General features: G+C 42.7%; 1 protein-coding gene across 1 annotated transcript in view; it reads left to right on the forward strand.

Annotated features, from left to right (window-relative positions):
- The window catches only part of PLTP (phospholipid transfer protein), a 75766-nt gene extending 60792 nt beyond the window's left edge, over window positions 1-14974 (forward strand). Inside the window, exons 11-16 of the mRNA XM_069752205.1 lie at window positions 4662-4826; window positions 10998-11065; window positions 13869-13911; window positions 13987-14050; window positions 14137-14213; window positions 14299-14974. Of these exons, the coding sequence (XP_069608306.1) occupies window positions 4662-4826; window positions 10998-11065; window positions 13869-13911; window positions 13987-14050; window positions 14137-14213; window positions 14299-14421 (540 nt within the window). The 3' untranslated portion in view covers window positions 14422-14974. The remainder of the gene's footprint in view (window positions 1-4661; window positions 4827-10997; window positions 11066-13868; window positions 13912-13986; window positions 14051-14136; window positions 14214-14298) is intronic.
- The last annotated feature ends 4499 nt before the right edge of the window (window positions 14975-19473 follow it).

Here is a 19473-nt window from a genome sequence, read left to right on the forward strand (position 1 = left end):
AAAGACAGGGACCACCTATAAGATTAGTATTTATTAGTTTAAACACCACGCCAAAACACTAAAATCATTTAAAAACAGACATGTGAAATATAACCCATTAATGGGGTATGCCTACCGCACTTGAATGTACCACAAAACTAATGGGTTATATTTCACATGTCTGTTTTTAAATGGTTTTAGTGTTTTGGCGTGGTGTTTAAACTAATAAATACAAATCTTATAGGTGGTCCCTGTCTTTCTAGCATCTTTTTCTTTTTAATAAAGTACCGTATATAAGGACACAAATATTATAAATTATTTACCCATGTTATAAACTGATAAAACTCTATGTATACATAGATATTTTGAATTGGTATTAAGGGATATATCAAGGCTTTTGGTCATGTTTTGCATGCTGTTTTTATGCAAAAAAATTGCATTTTTACACCAAGTGGACATGGTTAGCAAAGTTAAGCCAGATATATGAAGCGAGAATTTAAAAAGTTGCAAATAAGTAAAAAATCTTACTCTGGTAGCAGAAAGTTGGGCTAGGGAGAGTAGAAACAACTGGCTAGACAGTATTCTATGTAAAGATGTGCCAGTTTTATCCAACATCATGCAAATAAAGGCAACTCAGTCACAAGCACAAGCAAACCTGAATTCCCCTTTTGATTAACTAGATGGTGGCCCGATTCTAACGCATCGGGTATTCTAGAATATGTATGTCCACGTAGTATATTGCCCAGTCACGTAGTATATTGCCCAGCCACGTAGTATATTGCACAGCGACGTAGTATATTGCACAGCCCACGTAGTATATTGCCCAACCACGTAGTATATTGCCCAACCACGTAGTATATTGCCCAGTCACGTACTATATTGCCCAGTCACGTTGTATATTGCCCAGCCACGTAGTATATTGCCCAGCCACGTAGTATATTGCCCAGTCACGTACTATATTGCCCAGTCACGTACTATATTGCCCAGTCACGTACTATATTGCCCAGCCACATAGTATATTGCCCAGCCACATAGTATATTGCCCAGCCACATAGTAATTTGCCCAGCCACATAGTATATTGCCCAGCCACATAGTATATTGCCCAGCCACAGAGTATATTGCCCAGCCACATAGTATATTGCCCAGTCACGTAGTATATTGCACAGCCCGCGTAGTATTGCACAGCCCGCGTAGTATATTGCACAGCCCGCGCAGTATATTGCCCAGCCCGCGTAGTATATTGCCCAGCCCGCGTAGTATATTGCCCAGCCCGCGTAGTATATTGCCCAGCCCGCGTAGTATTGCACAGCCCACGTAGTATATTGCCCAGTCCGCGTAGTATATTGCCCAGCCCGCGTAGTATATTGCCCAGCCCGCGTAGTATATTGCCCAGCCCGCGTAGTATATTGCCCAGCGCGCGTAGTACATTGCCCAGCCCGCGTAGTACATTGCCCAGCCCGCGTAGTATAGTGCCCAGCCCGCGTAGTATATAGCTCGGGGGAAGCAAACGCGAAACGCGCGTCGGGGCTATTTGGATGGACACTGGCACCTATTAATGGGTAAGATAGGGTGGGGAGTTTGGACTCCTCTGTGCCCATTTGGGCGAGCTGAATAGTATTATGCAATTAAGAGGATTATTCACTTAGCACTATGCACTTTCTATGACACATTAGCTGTCCTAGGGTTTCTATTCAGAGGTGTTTGGCCCCCTATAGGTCTATCTGCTTATGGTGTTACTTTTTCAGTGTCCTAGGTCCATTGTACATTGGCTCTGCGTGTACCGTGTCTTTATTGTGTTCATTTATATGTTGTGTTATATATTCATAATAAAATTTGTTACTTTTTATATCATATATGGAGATGGGTTGTATTTACTCCTTTTCGTTGTAGGATATATTCATTAGTGGAGTTCTCCCTGTTACTGATGTCCATCTAGGGTTAATCCCTGTTTGATATTGTGCGGTGATATGCATCAGTGGTATTTATATCAATAGTAAAAAAGTTGGTCACACAGGGTTAATAGCAGCGTTAATGGAGTGCGTTACACCGCGGCATAACGCGGTCCATTAGCGCTGCCATTAACCCTGTGTGAGTGCTGACTGGAGGGGAGTATGGAGCGGGCACTGACTGCGGGGAGGAAGGAGCGGCCATGTTGCCGCCGGACTGCGCCCGTCGCTGATTGGTCGTGGCAATGGTCGTGGGCATTTTTGCCACGACCAATCAGCGACTTGGATTCCATGACAGACAGAAGCCACTACCAATGAATATCCGTGACAGAAAGACAGAAGGACAGACAGAAAGACGGAAGTGACCCTTAGACGATTATATAGTAGATTCCCCCAAAACAGAAATGTTCGATTTCTTAGGTAATATGGCACATTTTCTGTGTATCTTATTGTCATATGCAATAATATAACATAAATCTATCCATAATATATCAAAAAAAGTTTTATGAATGGGTAAAGGAAACTGTTGCTGTGCAGTGCTGGGGTCCTGGGTTCAAATCCCACCAAGTACAACATCTGCAAGGAGTTTGTGTTCTCCTTGTGTTTGCATGGGTTTCCTCCGGGAACTTTTGTTTCCTCCCACATTCCAAAGACATGCTGATAGGGAATTTAGATTGAGAGTCCCAATGGGGACAGTGATGATAATTACTATAAGGTAATATGGAATATGATAGCTCTATATAAACAATACAAAATAATAATAATAAAAATAAAAAGTAAGCAGCATCAGATCACTGCGAGATTGGTGAATCGATTCTCGTGACTTTGGTCCATCGGCCAGCTCTGTAATGTGGGCCCACCACAGTTGATGTGGAAGGCCAGATTAGATATATATATGATATGTGAGCTTGGAGAATAAATACAGTACACACACACCGTAGTATCCAACATAAAATTCTACTTTAATGAAATGCAGGAAGAGTTAATATACACCCTGGCAAAAAGGGCTTTATTCCAAGAAGCAAGTACCATTATTATTATTATTATATATTTTTATTGCGCCATTTATTCCATGGCGCTTTACATGTGAATATGGGGCAAATATAGACAAATATATTAAACATGAGCAAAAAACAAGGCACACAGGTACATAAGGAGGGAGGACCCTGCCTGCGAGGGCTCACAGTCTGCAGGGGATGGGTGAGGATACACTAGGAGAGGGTAGAGCTGGTTGTGCGGTGTTTCAGTAGGTTGAACCATAAGTAAGTACCATATATACTTGTGTATAAGCAAAGGTTTTCAGTACATTTTTTTGTGCTGAAAATGCCTCCCTCGGCTTATACACAAGTCATGGTCCGGAAAGCCAGCGGGGAGGGGAGCAGCGGAGCAGCGGCAGGAGCCGGCAGCTGTGACATCATTCTCACCCTCGTCACGCCGTCGCTGAACGTCCCTGCATCTCTGTTGTCCCAGCGCAGCAGCGCATCCTTTGCTGAGCTGACACATGGTACCGCTCATTAAGGTAATGAATATGCACGGAACTCCACTCCCATAGGCGTAGAGCGCATATTCATTACCTTAGTGAGCGATGCCACGTGACTGCTCAGCACAGGAAGAACTGCCATCAGGACAATGGAGATGCAGGGACGTGCAGCGACGGCACAAAGAGGATGAGTATGACGGTGGAGGAAGGAGAGGATGGGGGGAGCCCAGCCATGCATACAAGGATGGGACGGGGGAGCCAAGCCATGCATACAAGATGGGACAGGGGGAGCCATGCATACAAGGATGTGACGGGGGAGCCCAGCCATGCATACAAGGATGGGACGGGGGAGCCAAGCCATGCATACAAGATGGGACAGGGGGAGCCATGCATACAAGGATGTGACGGGGGAGCCCAGCCATGCATACAAGGATGGGACAGGGGGAGCCATGCATACAAGGATGGGATGGGGGAGCCATGCATACAAGGATGGGACGGGGGAGCCCAGCCATGCATACAAGGATGGGATGGGGGAGCCAAGCCATGCATACACGGATGGGATGGGGGAGCCATGCATACAAGGATGGGACGGGGTGGGAAAGGATCCATGCATACAAGATGGGACGGGGGGAGCCAATCCATGCATACAAGATGGGACGGGGGAGCCATGCATACAAGGATGGGACGGGGGAGCCCAGCCATGCATACAAGGATGGGACGAGGGAGCCGAGTCATGCATGCAAGGATGGGACGGGGGAGCCGAGCCATGCATACAAGATGGGACGGGGGGAGCCAATCAATGCATACAAGATGGGACGGGGGAGCCATGAATACAAGGATGGGATGAGGGAGCCCAGCTATGCATACAAGGATGGGATGGGGGAGCCGAGTCATGCATGCAAGGATGGGACGGGAGAGCCGAGCCATGCATACAAGATGGGACAGGGGGAGCCATGCATACAAGGATGGGATGGGGAGCCATACATACAAGGATGGGACGGGGGAGCCATGCATACAGGGATGGGACAGGGGGAACCATGCATACAAGGATGGGACAGGGGGAGCCATGCATACAATGAGGGGACCGGAGGAGCCATGCATACAACAGGGGGAGCCACACAGAGCAGTGCAATATAATGAGTGCAAGTTGTGCATTACTAGTGACAGTAGTATTCCCGCTTTGTGCATTCCTCAGTGGGCCATATCATGTACCATACTGTTCATGCTTCACAATGCTATTTCATTAACATTACAGGATCCTGAGGTGGCAGACGCCCCAATGAAATTAGATCTGCGTGTTTCTACTCCTCCGAGGTTCACCATAAAGCCATCAGGAACCAGTGTTTCGGTGAATGCAATTCTGAATATCTACCTGATTCCTGAAGACCAGCCCCCGATACAGCTAAGCAGCATGACTATGGTAGGACCCTCAGCTTCTACTCTGTTTTTTTTTCCATTCTAATGGTTATATATTTCTAAGCTTCCTATTTAATCTGCCGCTCTTATTTTCCGATATAACACTACTGGCTTTGTGTAGGTCTGTAATAATTCCATGTGTAGTTTTTTTCACAATCACCGAACGTGCCAACTTTACAGCAGTGTTGTGTGCTGTGTGACAGAATTGGAGCACATCAGTTTCCACTTTACATATTCCCCAGGGTGATATAATTTAGAGATGTTTCTTGCACCTGAAAATTGGCGCACATCAGAAATAATTCTGGCACATGTTACAGTTAGACCAAGTCATAGAACTACAAAGGCGCCAACATCTGTTCATTTTAGTGCAAATAATAATAAATGTGTCTACAGTGATTAATGTACAAGTAATGACAAAATTCTGGGACGTCAGAAACAATAAATCTGCCCCAATGCTTCTTCAGTCTCCTGTATTTTTCCATAGTGGCTATGTGTTACCAAGCTAGGAAGGAAAGTGGTAAAGAGAAACTATACCTTATAAAATTTTATTTTTATGCTTCAGTGGCCTTTTAATTGCAAGCAAATTGGTGGGGGTCCGAGTCCAGAAACTCCCACCGATTGCTAATGTGGCACCCCTAGGGGTATTTGCCACAAAAATAGTTACTGACACTAAACACAAATATTAAGATAGCAAAACTGCACTACCACCTCCGGCCAGAAGGGGGAGCTCCAGAGACTCCCCTTAATCCATTCTGGTCTGAGAGAAGAACTGGCAGTTGGGCCAAGGAGCTGATAGTTAGAGGTCATACAGCTGAATTTCTAACAGCCGTATGACGGTTTCCAGGCCCAAATCACCGGCCTGAGGAGAAGAGGGACAGAGAAAAGGGACATTGTGAGAACCGGGTAGCATTAATCACTACCCAGAACAGGCGCAAAGACGGATACCGGATCTGTGGCTGTATTCATTATATATAATACAGCAACCGGAAAAACGTGAGGTGATATCAGCTTCACTAGGGCCGGACGCAGCAACAGACACAGAGTTCAGCGGTCCTCCCGGAGGGGGTAAGCCGATAAAAGGACTCGGGTTGCCCGTCGAACCAGGACCCGGAGGGGACAGATTGGGCCGGCAGCCAGTTCACATACAGCAGCAGGGCCACACAGAAATTGCGCACAATAAGAGGCGAAGACCCCGGCAGGGTCCAAAGTAACTCAGAGTTCCCATACAGACTCCGGTGACAGGACTGGTTGTAAATCCTTTTATGTTAAAGTAAACTGGTTAAACGTTTCAGTGCCTCAGTCTTTCATTTGGACAACAGCCATCTATCCAGGATCGGGATCGTCACCGCTGGGAGAACCTGCTGCTGATCAAGTAAGTGCCTGTCCCCCTCACGATACCCCTTACACTGTGCATTGCCTGAGGCCACAGCACCGGGTCAAGCCACCCGTGACATCCCCCTCAAGAGACAGACCCCATTGGTCCGGTGCTGGGTATCCCGGTCTCTTGGGCGTCACACTAATAACCTCTGAGAAGTGTGCAGCTTAGGAGAAAGAAGCGCACATCTCTTGCTTGAGAACGCACACATGTCAGGGCTTCGTTTCAATAGTACGTATAGTGTTCATATCCTATGCTGTCAATTGAATCCGTATTCCACTCTTTGTGCACACTCAGGCAGTATGCTCCTGTCGCCTTTTTAAAGGGAACTCCGGACCTGAACCTCCACCAATTCGCTTGCAATTAAAAGGACACATTAAAAAGTTTCTAAACGTTTAGCTGTTCTTTAAAAGTTCTATCACACTATGTATTAAAGCACAATATATTCTGAGGAGTTTATTGAATATTACTGTCATTGGTATTTTGTGGCCTTTGCATTGATTTTTTTTCTTCCATTGACTTCAAGTAATAAAGAAAGTGACATTTATTGACTTGTTAAAAAAGAAAGCATACAATTGGATCTTAAAATAAAAAAAACAACCATGGTGTCACCAACTGAGCAAACTAGTGTTCATTTAAAGCAGAGGTCCCCAACTCCAGTCCTCAGGGCCCACCAACAGGTCATGTTTTCAGGATTTCCTTTGCATTGCACAGGTAATGCAATTATTACCTGGGCAAGAGTAAGGAAATCCTGAAAACATGACATGTTGGTGGGCTTTGAGGACTGGAGTTGGGGACCCCTGATTTAAAGGGAGCCAGTCAGCACTTTTTTACATATGGGTCTAGTGGTGTTGCTGTATAGCCACTTGTACCCCCCAAAAATTATACATTTCTTGTAGAGATACCATTTTCCAGTCATGAGAAATGAAGCATAGAAGCCATAGGCAAATCAGGTTGGAAGTGCACTAGGGGTGTGTCAGTGTATTTGGATGTATTATTCCATATGCATTGTCTTCCATGCTTAATTTCTCATTGCTGGATAATGGGATCTCTACAAAGAAAGCTATTTATTATTTTTATTGAGGCAAAAGGATCTATGAAGTTATACCACTACTTATATGAGTAAAAAATACTAGCTGGTTCCTTTTAACAAGTATCTTACCTGTAAAGCTGATAGGGTATTATTACTGCTATAAATGGGGAAAACACCATAAAAATTCCATACTACACCTGGGGGACATACCATTGGTGCAACCTATGCATGCAGTAGCATAAGGACCCATTTTCACTTCCAAAACAGGTACAATTGTGCATCATGATGAGTTATTGGACAGCAAAAGGTCCATGTGCTTTTTTTTGCACAGTAGCCCTCTTCTGTCTGTAACTGATTCTGATGCTACAGTTTGTAAATAGAAAAAAAACCCTCTAATACCCAATGACTCCACTTTATATACTTCACACACTGGTGGCACATTGGCTACAGTTCACGAAGAAGAGCGCACAATTATTGATTGATACTCCTAACTCCAGGTGGTATAATAAAGCCTGATGTCTGCTGGTCACCCTGGTGGAGCTGAACAACAGAATCACATTTCTTCATATCTTCACATAATACAACTTCCAATCGTAACTACTTTATAGATAACAAAGGTCCGTGTTATTTTCACACTGACAAACTTAGCACAGATGAACTTAATAACACCCAATAATTGCCTTCTTATGCACTTGGCCCCACTCCCACGAGCCCTGATCTATATTTGCCATAATACAGTCCTTGGCAAAGCCAGCTGCTCACTATACACTGGTCACTAGTTTTCCCGAAACCTAGTAGCCATGCAGGCCAGCCATAAGCTTTCCGGGCAACATACGCAATTCAACTGTACTCTACGCTCTTATGCCAAAGAACCCACTTACAGTGTAGAGCAAAAGGGTAACAATGTATTGAATTTTTGACTTTCAGGCTCCATATCTCACCATCCACTACTGCTTTGATCATGAGACTGCCATCATTTTACAGACAATCATCTTGGCTATTTCATACATAAATTTCACCTGCAACTATTTAGCATATAGTTAGTTATGCAGATTCTTGTCATCACTCTGCATTGTAATTGTTTTGCTCCTGGTGGTGAAAAAATATTGTTCTATCTGAATACTAGAAAATACAACCTGTTCTCACATTCTATAATAGGTCCATGTATTAATAGGTTGATTCCCAAGTGAAAAGTCATTGGTTTGAATTGAGGAGTAGCCATGAAGATGATTTCCCAAGAAAAGAGAAACTGCATTATCCAGCTCATCGATAGCAGTTAGTGATGAGCGAATATACTCGTTACTCGAAATTTCTTGAGCATACTCGGGGGTCCTCCGAGTATTTTTTAGTGCTCGGAGATTTAGTTTTTCATGCTGCAGCTGAATGATTTACATCTGTTAGCCAGCATAAGTACATGTGGGGGTTGCCTGGTTGCTAGGGAATCCCCACATGTACTTATGCTGGCTAACAGATGTAAATCATTCAGCTGCGGCAACAAAAACTAAATTTCTGAGCACTAAAAAATACTCGGAGGACACCCGAGCGTGCTCGAGAAATCTCAAGTAAAGAGTATATTCGCTCATCACTAATAGCAGTCTCTCGGCCAAGAAAATTGCCAAACTGCATCATGTGAGTGCCACAACAGTTGTAAGAATACAAAATGAAGTCTGTTCATCCATTCAGAATCCAAAAGATGGACATCCAGGCAAAATATCGGAGGCAACAAGTTGGCTCATACCAAGGTCTATCAGTTCTGGTGTGACAAACACAGCAGTGGTAGTGGCTCATATGCTTCATAATAGTGAGATCACAGACGTTGATGCAAGCATCATGCGACGCACATTACACAAGTCTGCAATGGTGGCCCGAAAAAAGTGAAGAAGCCTCAACTTCAATGTTGTCATAAGAATAGTCGGTTCATGTTTGCAAGCAAGTACGAAAAGTTGACATTTAAAGATTTGAAACAGGTGATTTTGAGCGATGACATGAAAGTCAATAGACAAGCTCTGATGGGTACAAATGGGTCTGAAAGAAACAAGAGAAAAGAGGCTAACCAATTGAGAAATTGAAGGAAATGTCAAGTTTGGTGGAAGAAGCCTAATGATATGGGGTTGTTTCACAGCCAAAGGCATTGGATACTTGACCAGGATTGATGGTGGTCTCAATGCTGAGCTATATGTGAGCATCCTACAAGATGTGTTACTTCACACACTCAAGTACTATGGGTATGAAATGGACAACAGTGTTCCAACAGGACAACAACATGAAGCATACATCGAGATTGGTGAAGAAATGGTTTAATGACAATGAAGTAGAGGTGCTGGAATGGACCCAAGTCCCCAGACCTCAGCCCAATCAAACATTTGTGGGTATAATTTAAGAAAAAACTGTATATACCCAGTATGCACCAACTTTGGGAACGTGTAGAAGAGACCTGCGATCAAATTTCATTCGACACATGTTTGAGTCTGATCGAGAGCATGGCCAAAAGGAATCAGGCAGTGTTGAAAGCCACGACGGATTTACAAAATACTAACAAAATACTAAAAATTTAAATTTACATCTTTAGGACAAAAACAGTAATAATTCATTGCCATGACAAGAATCTGCATAAGTAATCTTATGCTAAATAGTTGCAAGTCAAATTTAAGTATGAGGTATCCAAGATGATTGTCTGTAAAATGACAAGTTCAAGTTCAAAGCAGAAGTGGATAATGAGAGATGGAGCCTAAAAGTCAAAAGTTACCCTTTTGCTCTTCACTGTATATGCGATGTTCTTAGCCTAATTATTAGCAGGTCAGGTCCAAAGCTCTGTCGCAACAATGCACACACTCAGTTCAGTGTCATACATAGATACATACATACATACACTGACAACTGGGATATCAAAATTCCTGCTGTCAGCAACCACGATATAACATGATTGATCCGCCACTGTGAATTGTGGTCCGCTGATCCATGCAACCTTAGACCACAAGGAATACCACCAGTGAAAGGACAATTACTATAACTAATATGTACAGGGTGGGCCATTTATATGGATACACCTGGGTGGGCCATGTACAAAGTTGCATTCAAAAATGGCCAACTTCAAAATGGTCACCATGGTCAACACCCATCTTGAAAAGTTTTCCCCCTCCCATATACTAATGTGCCACAAACAGGAAGTTGATATCACCAACCATCCCATTTTATTTGGGTGTATCCATATACATGGCCCACCCAGGTGTACCCATATAAATGGTCCACCCTGTATATTCATCACACATGAAACTTTTACTCCCTTACAAAATATACTCTAATTAAATTCTTTTTTTTGCCCCTGCCAATCACAACACAACCATCACTTTTATTGAAAATTGTACTAATAGTGTTCCTGTGACTAAATAGCCTCTGACTAATGCATTCAAATCTCTTGGAAAAAGCTGTAAAAAAATAATCTCTTCTTCATTATTTGTAAATCATGAGTGCAGGAAAATTAAATCAATTGATGAACCTCTCTGTTAGTATGTCAATGAAAACTAGCTCAATTCCCGAAATGTTATTCTCTGAACTGACTCGGAATATAAAGCATTTTTAACCAATTTATCTAAATGCATAATATTTTATATCTATCTTATACATCTTTTCAAAGAGGTGCTCTCTTGGAGAAGTTCATATCACATATACACATTTTTTATTCTAGGAATTGTTTTTTATTATTATACCTATGTATTTTTTTATTATTATATTGTAAAGTTTAATTTCAAATGCTTATGTCTCCATAGGAATCACGCCTCAGTGCTAAGGTGACTCTGAAGAAGACCACTTTACAGATTCAGCTGGACCTTAAAAGGTAATCAAACCTAAATTGTAATTTTATCCTTCTTCCTCTGTCAAAGGTCTTGATTTATTACATGCAGTATACATATGTTCTTCATCTCTTTGGTATGCAGTCTGAGTGATTTTAGATCTAGATATGTGTAAAATCAAGGCGAATTAGTAGTATTATTTGAGACTGATTAAACATGTATACAATTATTGGTTTATGGACATTTTGTCAAATCCAATGAGTGATTCTTATATTTCTTATGCCCTGGTTTAAAAAACACTTCTATTTGTAACCACCACTTATGGATTTTGTACAAAAAGTGAGTGAAATTATGTATAAGTGAGATTAACCAGAACATTTTTATTGTAGCCAAAAATGTACACCATATTTTATATGAAAATTTATGAAACTTTCATTCCGCAAATTTATTTCACTAAGTATCACACAACTTATCTGAAAGGCCACAGAGGCTGAAACACCATTAAGCAAGAGGCACCACTAACCAAACAACACCATGAAGACCAATGAGATCTCCAGACAAGTCAGGGACGAAGATATTGAGGAGTACAAGTCAGGGTTGGGTAATAAAAATATATACAAATATCTGATGATCCCCCGGAGTACCATAAAATCCATTATCATCAAATGGAAAGAACATGGTACCACAACAAACCTGCCAAGAAAGGGCCGGTCACCAAAACTCTCAGCCTGGCAAGTAGGGCATTAATCAGAGAGGCAGTATGTGGTGTATCTGTTCATATGACCACAATAAGCCGTGCACTCCAGAGAGATGGGCTTTATGGACGAGTGGGCAGAAGAAAGCCTTTAGTTACACACAAAAATTGTAAGGCTCATTTTGAGTTTGCCAAAAGACATGTGGGAAACTCCCCAAATGTAAGGAGGAACGTGCTATGGTCAGATGAGACAAAATTGAATTTTTTGGCCACCAAGGTAAATGCTATGTCTGGCGGCCAAACCAACACTGGTCATCACTCCAAGAACACCATGTTTTTCAGCAGGGACAGGGAAAATGGTCTGAGTTGAGGGGAAGATAGATGGGTTGAAATACAGGGATATTCTTGAACAAAACCTTTTTCATTCTGTCAGTGATTTGAGACTGGGATAGTCTCAAATCACAGTTGGCCTTCCAACAAGGCAATTACCCAAATCATACTGCGTAAGCAACACTCAAGAGGTTTAAGGGTGTACATGTGTAAATGTTTTGGAGTGGCCTAGTCAAAGCCCAGAGTATAATCCAACTGAGAATATGTGGTCAGACATGAAGATTGCTGTTCACCAGAGGAAACCATCTAACTTGAAGGAGCTGGAGCATTTTTGCCTTGAGGAATGGGCAAATATCCCAGTGGCAAGATGTGAAAAGTTCATAGAGACTTATCCAAAGCAATTTGAAACTGTAATTGTTTCAAAAGGAGGCTCTACAAAGTATTGACTTTAGGAGGGTGAATAGTTATGCACACTGAAGTTTTCAGTTATTTTGTCCTATTTGTTGTTTGCGTCACAAAAAAATAGAAAACCAAATGTTAACAGTTTTGACATGTTCTTTACATGAAATAATGCAGACCCTCAAAAAACTGAAATTCCAGGTTGTGAGGTAGCAAAACACAGAAAATGCCAAGGGGGTGAATACTTTCTCAAGCCACTATACCTTGGTATCGTTGTTCCGTCTCCTTGATATCCTGATGAAATCTTTCTTCTTGCTCTTCACTAACAGCTCCAAGGTTTTCAGGAAAGTAGTCCAAATGGAAATGTAAAAAATGTAAATCCAAGTTCATCAGACAACCCAAGGCTTTAGAACGTTTCAGTATGTTCTCCACAATGAACTTAAATTTTAGATCTTTGCTGTTACCTAGAAATTTCTTTATGACTTCTTTAAAAGAATCTCAAGTCTTTTCAACAGATTTCATTTGTGTTTTACAACACAGCATCCATTAGTTTCTATTCAATCTAATGACACCAAAATCATCCACGAATCGTCATGCAAAGGGTGAAAGTATGGTGCAAGAAAATGCCTATGGAGTCAGTGTTTGTGAAAAACTGTATGTGTTGAAAATTTTTCCATATTTTGACTGCGTTCAGCTATCAAAAGTATATAAAAATCACCTCTTACTTTTCAAACAATTTTACCTTTAGAGACCTGTGTTTTTGGCTCAGTGCTTAGCACTGTAGTCTTGCAGTGCTCTTGTCCTGGGTTCATACCCCACCGGGCCATTATCAGCAAGGAGTTTGTATGTTCTCCCCATGTTTGTGTAGCTTTCACCCAGGTTCTCTAGTTTTCCAAACACTGCAAAAGACATAGGCTGGGTTCACATTGCGTTAAGTGCCGTCTGCTGATGGCATCCGTTACATAGCGGCACTAACGCTATGTAACGGATCCGTTAGCGCACCCATTGACTGCCATTATGTAGCGCATCACTAACGCATGTCATAATCGGCATGCGTTAGTGATGTGCCGTCATTCTGTGACGGACCCTCGGACGCAGTCAGCAGCGTTTTCGGGTCCATCACCGCTAGCACAGATAGAACATCTGTGCTAGCGCGATCGCATAAACGCGATCTTTTTCAGCACTTGCGTTAACGCAGTCTGTTAGCGTATGCGTTGAACGGACTGCACTTAACGCAATGTGAACCTAGCCTTACTGAGAGGTAATTTAGATTGTCATCACTGTCCGCATTGGGGCTCACAATGTCTTTAAAGATGCAGAATATGTTGGTGTTTTATAGGCAACGTTAAGGAACAAATTGAGTGTCATTGTGGCTTTTATATTTATGGTATATATTTAGTATTTCTATCCCTTTTTACTTGTAGGTTTAGAATATACTCCAACAAGTCAGCTCTGGAGTCTCTGGCAGTAAGTATAGTTCTGAACTCAGCATTTAAGTCTGTTTGCTGCTAATTATGATAAACTTGCCATTTTATATTGTAGCTCATACCCTTACAAAGCCCATTAAAGACCCTTTTACAGTTGACAGTGATGCCCGTCCTTAATGGTAAGGCAATAGATTCTCCACAGCTCATAATTTTGCTGGCTTTGAGGATTACTAGGTCTTACTACTTGTTTAATTATGTTTTGCAGAGAGAACAAAGAAAGGCGTTAGTATCCCTCTGCCAGAGGGTTTGGATTTTACTCGGGAGACCACTACTCACCATGCTGTAAGTATTGTCATACCTTTAATATTACTGTAAGGATGAGATTGCCATGTAGTCATCATTCATGGCATTATTTTTTTCTCTCCAGGGATTTATTCTTATTGGTGGTGATTTGCACTTTTCTATGAGTCTCCGAGAAGTCATTGAGAAAAACCGTCCTGTCCCAACTGCCCCAGCAGAAACAACCCAAGGAACTAATGAGGCCATTTGAGCTCCACAATACAGCAACATTCCATGTTGGTCACTAGAAGTTCATCTAAGAGATAGTTCTGTGTTGGATTATCACAAGTCTAAGGTGTCTCTGACTTAAGGTGATCCCTCAAACTCAATCAAATCAATACCACAGTGTAGAGGACTTGCCAATGGATGTGGTTAGACTTTATAAGGGTACCAATCGTGACTGGTAGGAGGCACTAGCTTCAGAGAAACCTTATGTATCATGATCAAGTAGAAACAGACACAGAGAAACATTTATTGCTACCAACTTAAAAAAGACTATTTAATAATTCTAAAAAGGAGTCAACTGCTTGAGGAATTTAACCATCACTGAGAAAAAAAATCTGTTTAACACGTGTGAATAATCTTGTAACAATCCTTAACTAACAGGTAACATACTGTACAGTCAGTTTTGGCAGAGATGGGTAAGTTTGACTTGAGCAGAACATCTGCGAAAGCTCACTATTGATGTAGCGACTGTGCATAACAAAATGTCTGCTAGGACTATGTGAATCATATCAAAAAATAAAAATATTCAACATTTTAAATTTGTGGATATGCTTATTTGGGAGGTAGAAGTTCAGGAAAAAGTTTTCATAGATGTGAGGATTACACTCTCGAGAAAATGTTACGATGCTCACTATGGGGATGCTTTAAGACTTTGGAGTTATAATAAAATAATATCATATATCAATATTTTATCATTATGCTGTTTATAATCTATGTTAACAATTATATCAGTTGAGCAACAATCACAACTTATTGCCTTTCTACACAATAGGTTATTAATGAATAATTAAGATATGGTGGATGATCTATAAGGCAATCTTGCCTTGCGCAGGCGTGTACTACGGAGGACAGAGAATGAACTTCAATCCAATATTGCGGCCAGCATGCAGCCAGCGGGTAAGGAACGGGTGAATCAAACACTTGAAAACTCCGCCCATATGACCGAAAAGCGGTCCTGCCAAATTCAGGTGACAGGTTCCCTTTAAGGAAAAGAGCACCATTTGACTTTTGGAGTGGAAAACTGGCTGAAATAGATAGTGGATGCGATGTTGTGTTTTCAGAGCCGCTAATGTGCCTAAACAGTGGAAAGCCCCCACAAGCATCCCCATTTTGGAAACTACCCCTTCAAGGAACTTATCTAGAGGTGTGGTTAGCACCTTGAACCCACAGGTGCGTTATAGAATTGAAAAACGTTGAGCCATGAAAATGAAAAAATATATTTTTCTCGCAAAATTGTTGCTTCATTTTCACAAGAGTAACAGGAGAAAATGGACCATAACATTTGTTGTGGAATTTGCCCTGAGTAGTGATGAGCGAGTATACTCGTTGCTTGGGTTTTCCTGAGCACACTCGGGTGACCTCCGATAATTTATGACTGCTCGGAAATTTAGTTTTCATCGCAGCAGCTGAATGATTTACAGCTACTAGCCTGCTTGATTACATGTGGGGATTCTCTAGCAACCAGGCAACCCCCACATGTACTTAGGCTGGGTAGTAGCTGTAAATCATTCAGCTGAAGCAGATGAAAACTAAATCTCCAAACACTAACAAATACTCGGAGGTCACCCGAGGGTGCTCTGGAAAACCCGAGCAACGAGTACACTCACTCATCGCTAGTCCTGAGTACACAGGTGGAAAACTACTCAGAAGGGAAGGAGTACCAATTGAACTCTGGAGATCAATTTTGGCTGTAATAGATTGCAGATGCCATGTCACATTTGAAGAGTCAGACATGCCAAAACAGCAGAAACCCACACAAGTGACCCAATTTTGGAAACTACACCTCTTAAGGAATTCATCCAGGGGGATAGTGAGCAATTTTCAAAAGGGATAATAGGAGAAAATAAACAGAACAATTTGTTATGCAATTTCTCCTGAGTGCGCCAATACCCATATGTGGTCGAAAACTACTTTTGAGGCACAGTGGAAAGCTCAAAAGGATCACCATATTGTAATGGAGATTTTGCTGGAATGGTTTGCGGGAGTCACATTGGCAGAGCCCCTAAGGTGCGAGAACAGCAGAATCCCCCATAAATATCCTCATTTTACAAACTACACCTTTCAATGAAATCATCTAGGAGTGCAGCGATCATATTGACACCACAGGTGTGTCACAGAATGGTTTACCATTGGGAAGTAAATACAAATATAATTACAGTACATTTTTGTAACAAAAATTCAGTTTTAGCCCCAGATTTTACATTTTCACACAGGGAAATTGGTTAGAATTGCACATAAATTTGTTACACAATTTCTGCTGAAAGCGGCAATACCCCATACGTGGCTATACAGCACTGATTAACTTTTAACCATCAAAAATCTTGTAAATCTGTTTATGTCTTTTATAGTCTGGAATAAATCAAATTTCTTGGTAGGCAAAAAATTCAGTCCCTTTTCCAAAACTTCCAATTGAGCCTAAGACAAAACAATAGGTGTCAAACCACGACACTGGAAATGGATTCTAATACCTTTTTCGCCTGTTTCTCACAGGATAACGTTTCCAGGTGTGTTGCTCTCTTCCTCCGACCTCCTCTCCTGCACCTCCTGCGTTTTTTGCCGGAGTACTAGAAGGGTGTCATGATTCATGTTGGTGGTTATCATGTCCATGTACGAAATTATCAGAATCAAATTCAGAACTATTGAATTCAGATGAGGAAAAAACAACAGAGCTCGTGCTGAAAGGGATACCGAAACTGGTAGGATTGTGCCTCTTCTGTGCATAAAGTTTGCTCCGGGAGAAAGGACTGTAATCGGTTTGGGTGTGCCCTCACAAACATATATGATCATGATTAAATGCACAGGCCTTGACCAGAGAACTGCAAGTATCAGTGGTCGCTATGGACAATAACTGTTTTATTTGACCAAGCTGGGGCTAGTTCAGTCATGTATGAGTAGCCAGATTCTCTACTATTTAGTTAGCACCTGGACAAGCTAGAGATTTGTGTTTATACCTTAGCTTTTAATGCTGGACAACCTGTGGAAAGCAATAAAAACTGCATGTGTTTGGACCAAAACTGCATTGCCTGTGTGAACACTACCTAAGTACTAATGCCTAACAGAGCGAGTCAATCATTACAATTGGTGGAGAGTGCGGGCATTAAGTGCCAGAGACCACAAGAAACTGGAGTATAAGAATTGGATGTTGTGGATAAAGATGGCTACAACGTTGAAGAAGAGTTCTGAAAGGATGGAGGAGCAGTCTGGCTGGAAGGTGACATTGCCTCAGTGTTATGGGGTTCACTGGTATAGCTCAGAGTAGCACTGAGAACCATCTCTTTAAGTGGAGTTGTGTGGACTACAACCGGGGTCGACAATGCCGTGGGCCAGTGGACTGCAGCATTGGTTGGCACGATGTCTATTTTGCCTACCCTGCCTGCAGGGCTGTTCCTGCAGGTGATGACACCACCATTGTGATATTAGATGGGTTATTGGCACTGCCTTGGTAGCCACTGCTAACAATATCAAGATGGTGGCAGATGAGCATATCCAAGGTCAGCGGCTGTTGGGTCTTCTAAAATATGTCACAGGGATGTCACCAGCAGGAGTGTACACAGATAGAGGAGAGCCCTTGTGCAAAAACAGTATATGGGCTTATTGCAAGCAAATCCATTATAATGCTGCTCTTTATGTGTCTGTAAGACCTACTGCTTGCTGCTCTGGAGGTGGAAGTGGATCTCGTTACTTCTTGGGCCCATACGCAGCAGCACAGGCTGCATCAATGGTATGACCACCTCTGGCTACACAAGCAAGATATCATACAGGGAGGAGGGAAAGGGATTAGTGGTGCTGTGGCACCTCAGGAGTTTGGTTGTCACAATGGCATTGCCTTCCTCACAAGGGGAGTGATGTCATGCCTGGAGGTAACACAAATATGCAACACCTTCCTGACTCCAGACCAGAAGGGGGAGCTCTAAACCCGGTTTCAGGGGAACTTCCTTATAAGTTCTGGTCTGGAGGCGGGGTTAGTTAGTTTAGTGTGAGACACTGAAGGGAGAGGAAGGACGTGAGGAAAGAGATTGGGAGCAGAGCTGTGCCTGAGCTCTTCCCAGGCTTAAGCGCAAAAGAAACTAGACACCGCAGTCCGTAGTTGCACGGGTACTAAAGGCCCAGCAGCTAGAACCGGAGGGCTGGAGATTGCAGGTGTCCTGGCCCATTTAGTACCTGGAGGCACCACAGCGAGTGAGGAGCCTGGGGCTGCCAGTGAGAAGACACTGCCCATGAAAGGCTTATGCTGTTAACCATACAGGTTAGGAGTAACAGACACTGAGAGGAACTTGTGTAAAGCTTCAGGCAGCAAGGGACAGAGAACTCAGCACAGAAGAAAGGCCTCCGAACCCACCTGGCTAAGTGGATCCCAAGTTACTCCCAGGCCGCCTGGACCCCATCTACACCTGTAACCTGTGCCCCGGATTGCACCTGAACTTCACCAGTAAAAGCTCAAGGAAACTGCAAACCCTGTGTCCTCCCATTATTTCCTGCACCCTCAGTCCTGCATCCCACCATCTATCATCCCTTACCAACAGCACTGGTAGCCCTGGGGACTAAGCTCTACCTGTGGGGAGCTATACCAACTCTACTGCAACACCATCAGCCCCAGTGGACACCTTTAAGCAGCGACGGCCATCCCTGGCCGAGTACCACAGGTGTCGTCATGGACATTTCTACATAGACATTATTTCCCACTACACTTCATCCCCTTTAATTGGACTCTCAGGGCCACGGACCAGGTCACCGCTGCCGTGACCACACCTTTAAGTACCGCTGGACCCAGCCTGAGTACCCCACGGTCCTATGGAGTGCTCCAATCTTTCACCGGAATCCAGATGAACACAGGTGCCAGGAACAAGTGGCTGGATACCACTCATTAGCAATAGCAAAAAGGAAAAAAAAAGTTCAGCACCAGGCATCTCTTCATGAAAATCTTCAATATTTTATTTTCATGTCAAGGGAAAAAACGTCATGCGGGGACGCAGCCCCTAAACGCCTGACGCGTTTCAAACAAAGTTCTTAATCATAGGCATTGATATGAACAATACAT

The sequence above is a fragment of the Ranitomeya imitator genome, chromosome 2 (genome assembly GCF_032444005.1).
Source record: "Ranitomeya imitator isolate aRanImi1 chromosome 2, aRanImi1.pri, whole genome shotgun sequence".
NCBI classification, from domain to species: Eukaryota; Metazoa; Chordata; class Amphibia; order Anura; family Dendrobatidae; genus Ranitomeya; species Ranitomeya imitator.